General features: G+C 39.8%; 1 protein-coding gene across 1 annotated transcript in view; it reads right to left on the bottom strand.

Moving 5' to 3' along the window:
- Nucleotides 1-18,542, bottom strand: part of LDLRAD4 (low density lipoprotein receptor class A domain containing 4) — a 230,606-nt gene that overhangs the window by 167,400 nt on the left and 44,664 nt on the right. Inside the window, exon 2 of the mRNA XM_053973174.1 lies at nucleotides 5,359-5,816. Coding sequence (XP_053829149.1) covers nucleotides 5,359-5,398 — 40 coding nt within the window. The 5' untranslated portion in view covers nucleotides 5,399-5,816. The remainder of the gene's footprint in view (nucleotides 1-5,358; nucleotides 5,817-18,542) is intronic.

Consider the following 18,542-nt stretch of genomic DNA (forward strand, 5'->3'; position numbering starts at 1 on the left):
CGGGAAGAAATGCAGCAGAAGTCCTGTGTGCCAGGAAATACAGCACAGAGGTGGGGACACTGGAGAAGCTCCACCAAGTTGTGTTTCTCTGAGCATGAGGATCTTCTAACAGATGAATTCTCTTTCTCTCCTAAAGCAGGACCTGTGGGAGTGCCAGTCAAGTTGAGAAGTTGCTCCTTGGGAGTAACCTGGTCTCTCTGGATATGGCCCAAGGTCAAGCTTTGGTGACAATAACTGTCAGACATAAGGCTGCGAGGAATTACGGAAAGATTTGAGGGTGCCATCACTTTCACAGGGAAAGGTGTGAGGGAGAAGATATGTGGCTATGACAGAATGGGATCAGGAGATGACAGGAAAAGTCAGTGCTAGATTGAAAGGCAGCAGCCCACTGCACAGAGCAACCTCTTACTATTTATTCTGGTTTCCATAGTGCCAGAACTAATAATCCCTCCAGCAGGGCTGAGGGTCACAGGGCAGGAATGCCTCTGAGTCAGCCCAGGTCTGACAGAGCTTGTGCTGAGATGGAGTTAATAAAATCCTGATGAACCTAGGCTGACCTTGCAAGGTCAGGATGCTTCATAGACTGATTCCTAATCCATCCCACAGTGTTCCCATTATCCTTTGATCATCCTGGATGTCTCTGTGCCACACACTCCACAGTGATGGAGAGCAGACTTCAGAATCACACTGTTCTCCTAAACTAGCACTCAAAACACACACTAGTGAAGGAAGTGTCTGATTTTAAAAACAGACCTTGGCTGTCCAGAATTGCCACCACTGTTATCCCAGCACTGGCACGGCACTAGGAATGGCCAGTGCAGAAGGGGCAGAACTTCGTGAGCAAGTGAGGTCCTTCTGACCATCACACCAAAGCAGGGCTGTGTCACGGCCACATCTTGTCATGCCCCTCAGTGCATCAGACATGCCCTGACACAAATCTGTGCTGCTTCTGGCAACCAAGGGAAAAAATCTTCAGAAAGTTTGAGAGTTACTGCTCTAGTCTGAAAAAGACCCTTTTTGCAGTTCCCAGGGGTCATGCTGTCTAGACCTCTGGCCATTCATTCTGCTCTTCTCTGGATGCTTCCAACAGGCCCGCAGAGCACGGCTCAGAGCAGAAATAGTACACCAGCCACACAAATGCCAAGTAGAGTGGAAAAATTATTTTGCAGGCAGACTCCTGTCCATATATTCTAGCATAATATTCATGGCATAGAATTGTTGATTGATATCCATTTTCTGAACTCTTGCAACTGCCCATCTGTTTTCTGCAGACCTGGTGTCTCACCAGTTATTCTACATTTTGATTTGCACAGCTGATTATTCCTGTTGAACCACAATTTAGAACTTGTCCTTGATGAACTGCATCATATTTATTTCAGATCAGTTCTCCAATATATCACATTAATTTTGAATTCTAATCCTGTGCTCAGAAGGTTTACATCTTCCCCCTGGTTGGTGTCATCTGGAAATTTTGCATGCAGATTCTATCATCTAAATCATTAATTAAAACACTGAATATTTTCTGGCAATCCAGGGCAGAATCCCACTTGACAGATCCTTCTGGTTTGACTGTGAAGCACTAGTAATTATTCTGAGAAGAGCTTTCCAGGCAACTGTGTACCCACCTTGTAGCCCATTGTGCCACCTTGTTTATGAGAAGCTGAAAAGACTTCCAAAAATCAAAATATATTTCTCCACTTACAGGAAAATTAGGCTCCACTGACAAGGTACCTTCTGGGGAAAAAATCCATGCAAATTTATTTATCATATTATTATCTACAGGCTAATTATTTAAAAAATCAGTTGACTGTTTGAGTCAAACTTTTTTCTCCAAGAATATAAGATAAGTAGCTACTCCAGTGGGGGACAGGGAAGGTCCCAGAAGAGTTTATAGGTAGATGCAGTGTTTCCTCTTTCACAGATTTTTTGAACCTAAACTGTCCTCCAAATGTTCTTCAGTGTAGCCACTAATTGTTCAGAGATTGCTTCAGCTATTTCATTGAAGAGAAAATTTAATAAACTCCATCTTGTTCTAAAACATCAATTATCCTATCTCTTTAGTTTATAATCTGTTCTTTTTCTGCTCTAGTTGGAATTCTTACCTTTCTAAAAGTCGCAGTTCTTTTCCTGCCACTTGGTTACAGATCACCCTTTTAGGCAAAGAATTATACAGAAAATTACATTAACTACTCAATCCTCTCTGCACCATCAGATTATGAGTTTTTTAAACTGACATTTTGTAATTCCCTGTCAACTAGTAGCCCAGATCTTCCTCTTATTACTACTGAGAATGTAGTATGTTTCTTTGTTATCATACCGTTTATTAGTAGTACCTTGTTCTGTGAACTGACCTACCTGATTTGACCCTTGAATTTTTCTCATCTTCTTTTACACTCATCTCCAGCAACATATAGAGTTTCCACCTTCATAGGAGTCAGATAAATTATCAGATCATATAATTTTGTCTCTTCTTACTCTTTTTTACTGGAATGCCTCTCATCTGGGCTTTTTTTACTCTTTATTTTGACTGGGAAAGAGAAAGTTATTTCCTTTAAAAATTGCCAGAATTTCTCAGGTTTGTATCCCAAGAAACATTACCTATCAGTTCTATGAGCTCAATGCAATATACTTTCTTGCATACTGTTGCTTTTATTCTCAAATTCTCTTTTCTCAGTTTCTGAAGAATGACAGGCTCACTCTTTCCTGATTGCTACCACTCAAATTGCATTTTACCATCGCAGGCTCAGCCATCTCTTTCCTCATCAAGCCTAGGAGCACTTCCCTTCCACTGCCATTTCTACATTCTGTAATCCTGAACCTATTATACTTACATGATCTACTGAATTTAGTATTTAGCACATAAAGTGAAAATATTCTAAATGTTTGCTATTGTTTGGTAATACATAATAAAACTGGGTGATCCCATCTCTTGGTACAAGAGCCATCTGTAAAAAAAATGGAATCTTTGGCATCAGTGCCAGTAAAATGAACGTACAGACAGGATCAAAATGTCTCCTAGCCATAACTGCAAACCTTTCCAGGTAACAGCAAATAGCAATGTGGAAAGGAAGTTTAGGAAATACTCTGACCATGGCTACACAGAGGCACTGTCCTCCTAAGCTTCTTTTGCCAGCACTCTGGTGAGCTGTAAATTGAAATTATTACTCTGGTTGTTGCAACAATCACTTAGCATGTCTAGATTCAGTGTTGACACCACACCGGCTTCAGATATCAAAGCTTTTTTGTACAAATTAGCTCCCTTCTCATGTGGCCATGCCTCCTCTGCTGCTAGCAGATATTGTTCTCTCCTACAGCTAAACTGGCACTCCAACAAAACAAAAGGAGCACTACAGCAAAGATCAGAGGAGTGACCATATGCAGCTGCCATTACATTCCTATTGCATCCCTTAAATTAGCATAGCACAGTCCAATGGATTTCTCTGAGAAATACATACCTACCCACTGTTTATTATTGCTGAGTACATAATATAAATCTAATAAGGAACAAGAAAGATCTCCAAAAAGTAAATATAGATATCAATTTCATACAAGTTGGAAATTTTCTCCTCATACAAAGGAAATATAATTCAATCTGTTTCTTTAACAAATCTCCTGAACGCTTGGTGCCCCTTAATGTTTAATAATTCTTTAGTACAGCTGCCAAGATTTGAATATGTTTATTAACATCTTTACCTAAGGGCAATTCCAAAGGAATATAAGAATTTCTTACAGGAGACCAAGTAATCTTCATGCCATTATGTCTCCAGAATAGGTCTGAATCTCCTGGGTTGCACCACTGTCTGACTGTTGTCCTGGGCTTCCAGGGACCCCAGTTTCATCTCTCTGAATTTTATGCAGCTCTGCTTGCCAGGTGGTTTCCATCCAGAAGCACTCATGAGGTTACCAGCTTTTCCACACACCCCTGCCCAAGCACCCTGGTCACAGTGCCAACTTCTGGGAGCTAAGGGGTAGCAGACACACACAGTGGCAGAAGTGTGTAAAACTGGACAGAAAATAATATAGTAATGCAAGGGTGTTAGAAGTAATAGGGTTTCCAGCAAAGGAGAGAGCCAGGTTAAGGAAGAGAGCAGATATCCTCACAGTTGGAATTTTGGTGGAAAGCAAAAGAGTGACAAAAACTCCTAGGAAGAGCTGAGGACTGACAGAGAGCAGCAAGGACAAGAACAGCAGTAGGGAGCTTTAGGAGTGTGCTGCTGGCTAGACAGAGGAAGGAGAGCCCTGTGGCTGTCCCAGATTTCACGTCTGGCATTTGCACTGGAGCACATGTGGAGGAGAGCTTCCTGCTTCCTCTCCTTCAGGACACGTCTCACTGACACGCACAGAAACCAGGCTGTAAATCAAAGCAAGGCAACAGAGACAGTTCAGAGCTGCACCACCACTCCAAACCACTGTGCTGGTGCAGACAGCTGGACACAGAATCACACCCCACTGCAGCCAAAACTCATTCTAAAAGCAAATATTTTATATTAGAAAAATAAATGTCTTGCACATCACTAGTTTTCACTGAAGTACTTATCCCTTATCTAGACCTACTAGAAAAAGAGCAATATCCAGTTGATTTTCTATGCATTTTTTGCTGCATCTCAGCTGGCTGGTAGACATGGAAACAAAGCAGCAGGATCTGCTCATCCTCTTTTCCTCCTCCCGCCTCCCAAATCAGAAACCATCCCATACAGGGAAAGCACTAAATGAACTCCAGCAGACTCTACACTAGAGGGAGCTTTCCTCAGAAAGTCACACCACCTTTCTCATTACATTATTTTTAATCCATCTACAGAGAAATACACCGGACTGAGGTGAAACAGTTACCATTTAAGCCCTCCAGTTAAGCCAGCTCAAGCACTGCAGCAGGTCAGTGGTGCGGAGAGGGGAGTACAAAGAGAGGCTGCCTGGCAAGTTCTGCCCAGAGATGTGATCCAGCAGACAAGATAAGGCTCAACAGTGACATGTTGCTGAGAAGCCTCCTGACATGAACCACTTCCATGCTGCAGCCTCACTAAACTCCTGTGTTGAGCACAAGAGCAACTTTAGAGACTACATTTTATACTGACCCAAGAGACCACTCATGGTTAAGCTGTTAATGAGTACTTTAACGAGGAAAGCTGAGATAAACTTTCCCCAAGGCTTGTGGCTATCCATTTCTGAAGGCAGAAACGTGGATAACTGTGCTCCTCACTGCTAATACAAGTGTTGAACTGGTCTTCAAGTGAATTGTTTTAAAATACTATCTAAGCTGAAAGTACTACAAGATGCTAACGACAGTCAGGACCTATTCATTTTCTGAACTCCAGTAAATTGTCCCAGGAATATGAGTGGAACTAGAACAGAAATCCTTACCTGTGAAAGCATTTGTGGCCTGAAAACCAGCTTCCTGCATACTGCTCTTCCAGAGAAGCTTGAGATTCCCGTCTCAACCTGTCCTTACTGGAGACAACTGCTGAGCTTGTTGCTGTCAAGTCACTTCCATCTTAGCTCGTCAGAGTCCATTTCTCTTTCCATTCCTGTATCTGGCACCATCCAGTTCCCACCTGTTCCCAGGTCTTTCGATGTGCAAGCAGAAGGGATCCGCACTGAAACTAAGGAGAAGTGTTGGACAGTCCCATCAACCAGCCAGCCAGAGGATTTGTGCCATGATGAAAGTGAAAATGAAGCAAATCGCCTGTCAAGACTTCCCTTCCCTTTTACAATTAAGTTCTAATCCTCTGTTCATCCAGCACCATTTTTTCAGGTCTCGGCCAATGATGATGTTCAATTGTCTCTCCTCTCTTGTGTTCCTCTCCCCTCAGGCACGCTCACTGAGAAATTAAAAAAGAAGAGATTATGTTTCCTGATGACCTGTAGCAACACTAAAATTAACAGACTCCAGGGAACAAAAACCCAAAATACATTATCAGGGATTGATTGTACACATTAAAGGAGATTTCAGAAGGCAAATCTTGCGATTTTGCTGAGATGCAAAGTGTGACCACACAGCTCTTTGAAGTGCAAAGAGGAACAGTGCTGAGGGTGTCATATGCATCTCTGAGAACATGATATGATTTACATTTCAAAAGCCATATTTAGCAGAGATGGGGGCAGCAATACAATAACAAAATTGCAGTTAAAAGAGAAAAGGAAAAATACTCAAGGCTCTCAAGTCTAGTCTATTCAAAACCACAGTGAAACTATTAGCATTTCATATAGCTGCTTCCCTCCTTTTCTGGAGCAGGAAAAGAGAGAGCTGTGTGCCAACACTGTATATGCCACTCTTACAGTCTTCTGCAGTTAAAAACCTCTGCATTTCTTCCTGTCGATTACCAAACTTTGTATGTCTTGCTGTCGATTATCTTTTAAAAATCTCAATTGTAACACAGATGGACACAATTCAGATGCCCTCAGATATTCAGTGAGGTTAAAATCACCCACAGGCTACACAGCAGAAAGATGTGTATTTTACTTGATACTGCTATATAACATGGATACTTAAAGCTCACTGAAAACTACAGCTTGTTCCAGGTCCAGCTTTTAAAAACTTTATCAAAACAATTACTTTAATAGGGTGAAGGTGACCAGCAGACAGGCACATGTTTAAGGATATTATTTTAGGAAACAAGGAAGAAAGAAAAGAGGACTTGGAGGAGAACCCACTCACTCCCCAGCCACCCTGTTCCTCGTCATGATGCTTGGCTCACTGTCTCCCAGCTCAGTGGCACAGGCGGGTTGAAAATACATCTGTGATGATCTTATGACCTACTAAAGCATTTTAGATGATGAGTCTAGCCAGGGTTTGCAGTACTGGACTGGACCCAAGGTCTACCTGCTAGAGCAGCCCATGTCAGAGTATGGCAGTCCCAGCAGCTGCTGCTTTGCAGAACAGTGCAAATGCCAGCTCAGGGAGCAGATGGGAATAATGCACTGCTTGCTCCCCAGCCCCACGTCACCTTTCACCCTGACCTGCAAGATCTAGAGATGAGCTTATACCTGAAGCACAAGTCTGAATATCCCAGAGAGTCCAAAACTGCAGAGAAGATTCACCTTGGGTGAAGGACAAAAAGGATCTCTCCTCAAGTGTGCCACTGAAACCAAGTGAGCTTGACACCTGATGAATGTGATTTTCCTTGCAACACATTGAATGAAAGCTAGCTGAGAGCAAAGATGAATCTCAATGGTATTGCTTTTCCCCCCTGATTTTGTAATGCCACTATTACTGAAGAACACATGTTTTTGTCTCAACACACAGCACAGGAATGACTGATTAGTTACTTGTATTCAAATCTAGTCATTTGCATTCGGATCAAATAAGGTTACAGAACAGATTTTAAATGCTTTCCCCATTTCTTACCCAAACATCTCAACCTAATAGAGAAGAAAGTGGAAATTAAGGCAGAGAGAAAAAAAAATATGTGTAGTATCTTTTATCAGAAAATACGCATAAAAAATTTTAGAATACTGTTTAAAAAGCCATTATTTCTGAATATTATATAGGTCCTTGAGATACTTTTTCAACCCTTTGAAGTGCTCTATGCAACTAATAACAATTCATATGAGGCTATTTTATTCTAAAATATATATAACTGAGCAAGTATAATATACATACACAGCAGCATATAGTTCTTTTGGGTCTTAATATTGTGCTAATTATTCTATAATGACTATAGGTGGATGCTGCAGTCATTTCCCAAGCTTTTTCTCTAGAGGCCTGCATTTCCTCTATATTTATAAGAGGATGTCCATATTTGCATGTACATTTTCAGTCTTATAACTTTTGATTTTGATCTATAAATCCAAAATGTTGATGCTTCTATTTTCAACATTTTCATTTCACATCTTAGAAATGCTCAAGAGATGTGCAGTAATATGTTAGCACCCAGGGAAATTCTCCTAATTTTATTTCTATATATTAGATATAATAAACTTCTAATTCTTAAAAGAATAAAGTATTTTCACTTTACCGAAAATTAATATTTTATTAAAAGAATAATTATTCTCCACGTCTTCAACAGTTCTGCTAAACTAGTTAAGAACCAGTAGTGCTGAAGAAATGCTACCTCACAAGGCACTTTCAGTAACCAATGCTCCTTCAGATAGAAAGATGTAATTTTATCATTACAAGACACTGAAACATTTCAAAAGTTTATTCAGACCTTCATATTCAAAGGATAGTGCACTGCATCAGGTTTAAGTCCTTCCTTAAGGACTCATGTGAAAGCAGATCCTGGTATCTCTTGATTGCCCTAAGTGAGAGTTTTCTATCGCTGCAGAAGTGCTCTTCTCCCATGCCAGATAACAAACTCAGAGGTGGCTGGCAGGATGGCAGGAACTGGAGCAGGATGTTGGGGCAAGCCTGTGCAGTGCTCAGCACTTGCTAGGCCTTGTCATAATTCAAAATCAAGTTCAGTACTTATAAAACACTTCTCCCTTACAGCTATATGGCCTATTTGTGATCCTTTTCATTAGGCAGACTTTAATTAGTCACATTTGCACAATTTCAGGTTTCTCAGATTACAAATGCATCCAGGTGAAGATGACAAAGCAGCCCAAATTATACCACAGCAAATAAGGAAAACTGAAAATTCTACTTAAAACAGCACGTAGAGCTGCAACCTTTCTATTGTACTTCACATCATCCAGAAATTTTCCACTGAAGCTGAGCTTATGTTTAAAGGGAGGAGGGTTATGTTTGTTTCCCAACACACTGGCATGTTTGCATGCCTGGAAAGAGTCAGGACCTCTGCTGACACATTTCTGTATGGCTCAGCCAACTCCAGTGAAGCCATGTGTTTATCCTTTTCTATCAGAGTGGTGCAGAAATGCTGAACCAACCTGCTTAAGGGCCCAAAAAGTGAAAATATATATCTTGAAAAGAGAGAATAAACAATACTGATAAAACTACAATAAGGTGTGATCTTTGATGTAACTTTTTTGCAACCTGTAGAGACCCCAGTGGGAACTGATTAGATGGCAAGAGAAAATGTGGACTAGAAAGAATAGAGATTTTTCTCTTTGATCCATCCATTGCCTTCTTTCCAATAGCAACAAGAACTCTGCTTCCACTTCTGCTTTCATTCATCTACTCTGCAGTCTGCAGTGTTATATGAGTCTCAGAAGCAAACCAGAGCAAACCACTGTGCTGTATAAATATGTAGCTGTGCTGTAAGGATTTTTGGCTACTGTGCACTTACACAATAGAGTATCTAGAAGAAATATCAAATCCATTTGTTTTTTATTTTCTCCACCATTCTCAGATTTGGTCCTGAGAAAGACACCACCATCTGAACCTCACATGAATTGCAAACAGAAAGTATTTTGACTATTTAGCACCTTATGTGTCCTACATATTCTCATGGTATATTTAGCTAGTAAACATGTTATTTCCCTTTTCTAAACATTCAAAGATGCAAAAGGGTCACAGAAAAAAAAAATAATCTGAGGGAGAAAAGTAAGCAAAGAGTATAATTAAATTCTGCATTAATATCTGCATTTTATGAAGTATTATGCAACCATCAGTCAGGACTAGACTGAAGGAACTTGTTCTGAAAGAAGAAGTGAAAATATTGCTTTTTCCAAGACTGATATTTTTGTAACATCTTGAAAAACTCATAAGCACTGGCTGACATGTAAATGCTGAAAATTGTTTTTTTTGTTTGGAGAGGGGATTTTTCCATTTCCTTTCGCTTTATAAAGTCTGCTTCTCTGGCCCATGCTTTGGTTCCCACACAGGCTTGAAGAACTCACTCAATGTGTTGCCAGAAGAGCTACGTCCATAGGAAGCTTCACTTCCTGTGATAGCCCTTGGCATCTTTTGGGATGCTAAAGGACAGCATTTCACTAAGGTGTATAACACATTTCCTAACAGGAGAATCTGTACAGGAAGCCCACGCATTCACATTTTCAAGAAACTTACTGAACAACTTGTGAGCTGTGCTTTAAATTAAATTAATCAAGGGAGGACTCATGCTTGGAGTCCTTGCTCTCAGGTGAACAAGTGTAAAAGGGGAGACCCTGCTCTCACAAATACTGAACTATCAGCATGCTTAAACACTTTGCTGAAGTAAGGCCTATACTTCCCATAGGTTAAGGCAGCATAGACTTGGGTATTTCTCTAAGAAGTTTCTGGGTAGAAAAACACTTCCAACATGTTTTTGTTGAACTGTTTTTTTCAAAAAATCTTTTAAAGTTTGCAAAAGCCATTTAAAATGAAGCTCTTGTGCACACATATAGCTCACTTCTCCAGATCAGTTTGGATTTACCAAGTTTTCCAGGCTTTGGTTTTGCTTCTCACACAGATTCTAAACTAGATAAATTAATAGCAACCAATTACACCTAATCTTTTTCAGTGGTAAGGCCTGCATTTTACTGTGTGATCCTCATTTATTTTATTTACTTCTATCTATAATCTGTCTTCCTTCCAAGATAGCATTGCACCAGGGCTAAGTAAATCCTGCTTCCTGGGAAATACTGTGCTCCATAACTCAAAGACCACTTAAAAAACTCAAGGCAACTTTCACAGGAGACCATACACAAATCAAGCAGAAAACCAGATGTTTGAAATATGTTTATCTAAGCACATCTTTCTCTCTCTCACACACGCATACACACATATAATTTGTTTTTACTTTCATTCTTCAATATTTGCATAGGTCAGTTGAGACTTTTTAAACAGCTGCTGTATTTTACTTTTTTGGTGCATTTCAGCGACATACAAAATGAGTTCATATATTAAGTTATGTTATACACATTTATATTCCTACAGATATTATCAGATACTCTTAAGCTTGTCAAGGAATTGTGTCCAAGCTTCTTCTTACTTCTTTTTTGTTACAGCACTCCCTAAATTGGGGGAAATGGAGAACAAGCAAAGCAAGGTGGTCTTTTTTTATTAGCTGAAGCAGGAAACAGGTCTTGAGAAGAGGGCTTATGGCCAAACCCCAGCAGTGTTTTTCCTAGCCTGTTAAGAAAATGTTCTATAAAGCAAAGTATATCCCAAACACCAGCACACACTGCAAAAAACATTGCAGACAAGATCCAGTTAAAAAGGAAAAGGATGACTGTTTCACTAGAAACACTTCTCCTCCTCTTCCTCCTGTTTCTTTCTTTCTGGAGTCAAGCAACAAACTGAAGCAATGGCAAAAAATTGGTCTGTCTGGTAACTTCATGCAGAACTAAATAGCCTCTGGTGACCATGTAGAAAGTATTACTTCCCAAATCACAGACTATGCCAAGTTGGAAGAAGAATTACCGAGTCCAACTCCAGGCTCTGCACAGCACCAACCCCAAAAGTCACACCATGTGTCCAAGAGCACTGTCCAAAGAGTTCTTGATCTCAGGCAGCCTTGGTGCTGTGACCACTTCCTTGGAAAGCCCTTTCACATATGAAGAAATCCTATAAATAACCGATAACACAAACAAACATGCCACATTCCCTTCCATTCATCTCGTTAAGTGAAATAATTGAATCCTCTATTTTCTATCTCTGCAAACAAAGAAGCCATACATTTTATCATAGCTGTGCTGACAGAATGCAGTCAGTGGAAAACTCTACTAAGATCTCCATGGCAAGCTACTGGATTTGGATGAGATAACTATTGGGAGAAATTGTACAAGCTGTACTACGCAGTGCAAGTAAGAAGATTTTTATTTTTGCAACTTAATAAAACTATAATTACCAGAATCTGTCACAAGAAATTATTAATCATGCTGCTCTATGAACCTGACCAATCAAAGAAAAACCTGATCTCTGAATTTTATTTGCCAAAATAACAAAAAGGTAGTAAGAGCAGAATCCATTTCAGTATTTTTCCAGAGGAACAAAGGGTCACTATTTGAATTTGCAGAAGGCTGGTAAAAGCAAAATTTACACTGAACAGATTGAGAAAAAGATGACAAATTTTTGACTGGTGTTTCTGTGACTTGTTTGGGAAATGAGCAGTAGACAGAAACCATGGGAATTCTGCATATCTCAAGACTTTGAGTATCCAACATCCAGCTACAATCCAAAGCAACCCTGCACACCATTGGAAAAACTGCATTTAGCAACCCTGCACACCATTGGAAAAACTGATTGTTAGTCACAGCTGCATAACCTGACCATCCTGACAAGCAGCAGTAGGACAGGGAAGTGACTCATTTAACCCTGGCATGCCACAATGGATGTGTGAGCAAGGAGGGGATACCTTAGGAGAACACAACATGGCCACTGCTGATCTGCTGTCAGACCATCATCAATGTGGAGCTGAGCATAAGATGAGACACATTTCTCTCCTTCTCCACTCATTGCTGCTTCAACAAAATCTTTCTTCTGACTCCCTTTCTCCTCATCCTCAGAACCCACCACACAGACACACTCACTGTATGTTGTTTACAAGCTCTCCATTTGCCAAGTTCCTGGCTTTTTAATCAGCCAACACAAGCTCCTCAAGCTCTCTATTTAGGCTTTTAGGTGTAACAGGAGCACATGGATATTTGCCATCTCCGTGCATTTCTGTTGCATAATAAAAGCAAATGGGCAGTGCTTCTTTTCTGGAGCAAATTACAATTATGTCATATATGCCCATCATCCCCAGAAGATCCAATGTCAGGCTTCCCCTCTCTACTGACAACATTTTCTGGGCAAGGGCATCACATCCACCAAAAAAAGGTGCACAGATGGTAGCAGCCTCTCCCACTGCATTGATTAGAGCAGCCAAAATGCCTATTACACACAATGAAGACACAGACACACATACCTACTTGGCTTTAAAAAGTCAGACTTGTGTGGATCTAGCCAAGCTGCACTTTGTTTCTGAAGGCAGAAATATCTGCATATTGTTCTGGAAAGAAAATGAATAAGACAGTATCTCTCATGTGAAAATCTCAAGCAGAAGGGCAGAGTCCTACCACAGTATGGAGGACCATGGAAGTAAAAATATATAGGAATCTAAAAATTCAGGGGTTAATAAGTTACCCACAATTATTCCAATTTCTGTCAAAACACAGGGTACAATTGAAAAAGCACAAAACTATGCTCATTTTGACAAATGTAAAATGCAGAAGAGAACAGTTCTAACTGTAATGAAGAAAGAACTGATGCTGAAGAGACACTCAATGGTGAGGAAGCTGCTGGAGAATGAAACTACTGTCTTGGAGTATAAAGCTACTACCTGCACAGCACTGGGGTTTGCTACACACGACTCTGGGAAGTGAGTGTGCTCAGCCAGTCTCGAGAAGGACATAGCATCCTGTGCACCTGGGCCACGTCCAAAGAAAATCCCCTTCTGCTAAGGAGTCAAACATGAGTTATACAATTGAATTAGCATAAACTGACACCATATTATTTGAAGAAACACTGATAAGAATGTCCTACCTTTCTAGAATGCTGTATCAGTCAGTGCAATTAACACCCATCTGCTGTGACCAGCAGCTGTTCAGGAGGGCAAGGAAAGTAAGAGTAAGTCCACTAGTATTTTATGCACATTACTATACAAAGCTAGTTCTAGCTTCCTGTGTATCAAGCCATGCCACAAAACTTCCTTTGGTTTATTGACAGTGTCTCAGGAGCCAACATCATCTGCATGCTGCGTGAAGAAATGCAAATGGAACATTATCCAGACAAGAAAAACCCAATTTGAAGAAAATGTTGACAGCACTGAGCACATCAGCTACAGGGTGTTCCCAGCACTGCTTGGAGCAGCACAGGAGACACAGGCAGTCTGTGCAGTGCAGTCTCACATATATACCTCTCCCAGCCTAAAGAAGGCATGCAACTGTTTCTGACTGCACAGATCCACTTTACTTCCAGTACCACAGAAAACTTAAAAAGATGTATGACTGTATCCAAAGGGACCCTTGTTATAACAAATACCTAATACTTCTCCTAGAGAATGACAGCAGATTTTAGATGACTGAAAATCCGTGAGGTTTGCTGATGCATACTCTACCAGCTTTTTCACACTAAACTACAACCATCTACGTGAAGTAATAAGAGTTTTAAATTCCTGTTTGCCCCCATTAAGACCAAGTCTCCATTTTGACCAGTATCTAACCAAACTGGTATGTTTAAATTGTATCTCCATCATTATATTATGGCTGAGCTCTGAACTTAATGGAACAATCCAGATGGATCCAAACTATTGCTTCAACGTGGTCTCCTGCTGCTCTGCTTTCCAGAGCATCCACTTGAATGTTTTCCTCTGAATGACACTAGATAACAAGGAGATTAACCTGTATCAGAGGCCATATCCAAGCAAAACTTTCTCCTGTGGTCTTGCCATGCCAGACTAAGGAAAATGAACTTTGCCTTATTACTCAATAATCCAGATAACACTGAAGAAAGTGCTCTTTCAGCATTTTAAAGGTCGGTACTTTTGAGCCCTACAGTCAATGGAGCATAAGAAATTGCCTCAGCAAGTCTTAGCTACAACTAACAACACAATTTTACTCCAACTTCCAACACATAAATGAGAAAAAGAACAAAATAACAGGTTAGCATTTCTTGTATTTTTCTTGGACTTTGGTACCTTGGATTTCATACTTCTGAGCATGTTATCTGATCTCTCTGGGCTTCAGATCAAGTCACTAAAGTACATATAACTTCTACCTGTGGATTAAGGAGCTATAAAAAGCTTAGGGTACAGAAGTGTTACTGGTAAAACAGACAGAAAATGCTAAAGCAGAGCTTTGATTAATTTGATTTTGTTCCCAAGAGAGTATATCATTCTGCCAAAATCCAAACCAACTCAATTAGCACTGTAAAATTATGCCAAAGAAACAGTTTTAACTAAGGCAGGGTCAACAATTCTTTATTTCCAGGTAATACCAACATACATACTCTGCTTTAAGTCTGGCCTTATTCAAAATATCTATTGGAAAACTACTCAAAAAACTCACAAAAATTCACATGAAAAGCACATCTGGGAAGCAGTATCCTGAGGTGATCCGCTAAATCTCACGTCCCAGAAAAACACATTTCATTCTCTTCAATTCCCCATTACTCAACATACAAAAAGCAAAGAGGTTCTTTTCTCCCTGTGCTCGAAGGACAACTTTTTACATAAACAAACTGCATAAAGACATGGGAAGCAATGCTGTTACCAGTTAAATCTGTGAAATTCCCGAGAAGTTCTTGCTTAGCACAAATAAAAGAGAATCTCAACTCACTCACTTCAGTTTTAATTCATGAAGCATTCCTAATCCTAACTGGCAAAACCAAACAACTCATTAAGAACACCATGTTTGTGTTTGTGTAACCTAGCGCCTTATCTATTTTCTGCCAATGTTCTTTTTTTTTAATAACAGATATATTTTAACATGCCCTTGTTGTATTTTAAAATCATTCTTGCTATGCTCATGTACAGTGTCTGGATGCAACTGAGGCCTGTGATGGCATGGAACTGAAGTGTGTTACTAACACAACACTGACATCACCTCCCTGAGTAACAGGGAGGGGAGGTTGACCAAACATCTCAACAATTGGTATTCTTATGAAGGAAAATTGGGCTGATTTGTTTTTTTCAAGCAAACATCCCATTCAACCGTTCCCATCTCATGTTCTCCATGCATGCCATCCCTTAGCTTTGTTATGTGTTTTACAACAGCCTTTAAAGAACAAACCCACAACTTTTACTTTCAAATGTCCATGAGATTACATGTGCAGTATTTCAAGCCTACTTGTCAGTCCTCTCCCTCACCACCACAACCCTCTGCAATAAAGATAGATTCCTATAGGAAGGGCCTGCATAGTCGTAATTTATAAATAATTGTGAACTATTGTGAATAATTGTAATTAAAGCTTCACAGCCCCAAACAGAAACACTGCAATTTCATATTAGAAGAAAATAATGATCTCTGCAGATGAACCATTATTATCTTCCTTGTTCAGTCAAGGAGCTGCAGCTTTGTATTTCCCAGCTGTTAACCTATCATCAGTCTTAACACCAAAAAAAAGAATACTTTTTGCCTTTCAACCCCACCACCTCCCCTTTAAAACAAGTGGAAAATTTAATGAGAGTCTGACTTTGTGCCTTTGATAATTAAGCTTCCAATATCATGGAATTTGTTCTAACAGGAGCATCTGCTTGCTGCACTGCAGCCCTACAGCTAAGAAAGCATTGGACTTATTAATAAAATACAATAAAGAACTGAACATCTGGGTGGGAAAGATTCACAGAAAGGGAGAAGCTTGTTTTGCTTCAAAATATTTAGGAGACTGCAAAGCTCATCCAAATAAAATGTAGTTTTTCTGTTGAGGAAGCAGCTGGAATCAATGATGCTGATTATTCTTACTGCACTATACCCTGCTGTAAGAACAAACTTATTTAGAGGAAACAGAGGGGAAAGCAGGAAAATCCCTCCTGTAATAATCTACCACATAGTTAAAAGCTCCTGGTAGTGCAACCCAATCCCATGCCCAAGGAACAGGCAGATGGGTATACATAAGTTCTTTCTGCTAACAGCGCTGGCAGAAAAGGGCTTCGTATCAACACTTCAAATACTGAAAAGAGAAAACAGGACAAAAATAAAACAAGAAACACTAAGATCCCAGAAGAGTTAAATAGCTAGAATTTTGGATCAACAATTTGAGCATCTTATATAACACAGTTCATCATATGGTACCCAGTCACTCATGCATCAAGAGCAGAAACTGGGTTAACTACAAAATTTCTCAGAAACAAATTGAAACCTTGATTTTAAAACACTTCTAAATGTGCCAGATACTTCAGTACACTGTTCAAAGTTAATTACCATCAAACTAAATATCTATGCCTCACATTCTTTTTAAATGCAAAATCCGTGGGGCTGCATGCAGATCCTGCAAATGGCACTCGCTTTCTGTGAGGCTATGCAGCATTTCTTTGCAGCCCTGAACTAAGGGAACATGAAGGTGTCAAAAAACCTTTCTGAAGGATATTGATGACCTGTGGGTCATCCCAGAACCCACAAGTAAACTGGAATCTTCTGTTCAGCAATGATGCACAGACTTGACTGCATTGCCCCACCTCTGGCTGAAAGGAATACACCCCATGCCCTGGGGACCACTGCCTGCCCTCCTGTCTTCTGGGACAGCAGAAAAAGATTAAGGGGACATATCCCCCCTGCTGTCACTGAGGGGACAACCCCAGAGGAGCTGCATCATGTCTGTCTTCCTATGGCAAATGGAAGAATTACTTTTCTGAGTCCTATTTTTTGGAAGGAGTAGGTTGCTACCCAGTATATGCATAAGCTAGCAAGACTGATCCTGATTTATCTAGACATTTTTCTGCCTCTTCTTATCTCTTCTAGCTTAAAACTCCTTGTCTGGTGTGTGTTGGTGTTCTTTGTTCTTAAACAAGATGCAAGAAAAAGCAACCAAAATGGAGTGTAATATCTGTTCCCTACCATGATGACAGAACTAAAACCAAATCAACCATCCCTAGTATGTTAATTCAGTGCACATTATGGATTGGTAATGGGCCATTTTTAGTCACATATATCTTCACAATTTTAAAAGTCAAAGGTTTTGCTACTGTTTGCATCATGTTATACATAAAAATATGTCAATGTAAACCCTATTTTTTATGTGTTGAGACTTCATGACATGACTGAAGCTCCACATTTATTTTAGAGTTCAGAAAAAGCTCTGGGCATTTTTGTGAAAATCATACATAACTCACAAGGAAAAAAAAATCAAATATGCATTTGCAGAGAGATCTATGTGGATTTTTAACAAATAACCACACCAAATTTACACTGTAGCCAGAAGCAAACATCAAAAACTCCAGTTCAGAGGGGTACTTTTTTAGTAACACAATCACTTCAGGAAACTATTAAAATAGCACCAACTTAAAAGCAGCACTGGCAAAAACTGAATGTAGTTCAATTCCAGTTTCCAACTCAATACCTTTTTTGCACACTTATGCTTCGCCTTCCATACTCAGCTGCATAATATAAACCACCAAACTGCACTTATAACAAGTCTGAACTGAAAATGCCAAATTTTAATTGAAACAAATGAGAGAAGTTGGGCAACACACAAGCATTTTATGGGGAAGTTAGCAGCAGTCACAGCTGGGATAAACCTCCACCCCTACAAGTGAGAAAGGGATCTAGTTTCCTCCTTTTATTTTAATCTTTCCTTCAAAAACCCAGACAAATCTGCTAAATTAAAAAAACAAAAAAACACTGTAAACAAACAGTCTGACAAGTGGTGACTTCAGGAAAAAAAGTTATTTTCTCCCTCTTAATGAATGAAAATACATTCTTTCTCCAAATTCAGAGGCATTTTCTTGCAGCCTTTTTATATGTCAGCAGCTTGCAACAACCTCTTTTCATTTTAAGTGCTACACAAAACATCTCTGAAAATTGTTGGTGTATTTGTGTACACACTTGTGTGCAAATGTCTTTGTAGAAAGCCCTGGATGCAAACCATGCCTGCAGTGAATGCTCTTTTAGAGCACTTCATGGCATCACTGCAGACATTTTTCTGCTTAGAGAAAAGACTAATTTACACTAAAATGAAAAAATCACCTCACAAGAATATGAGCCAATCCTCCTCCAGGTGCTTTTGCTGCAATTAATAAAGCAATTTT

The sequence above is a fragment of the Vidua macroura genome, chromosome 1, assembly GCF_024509145.1.
Source record: "Vidua macroura isolate BioBank_ID:100142 chromosome 1, ASM2450914v1, whole genome shotgun sequence".
Taxonomy (NCBI): Eukaryota; Metazoa; Chordata; class Aves; order Passeriformes; family Viduidae; genus Vidua; species Vidua macroura.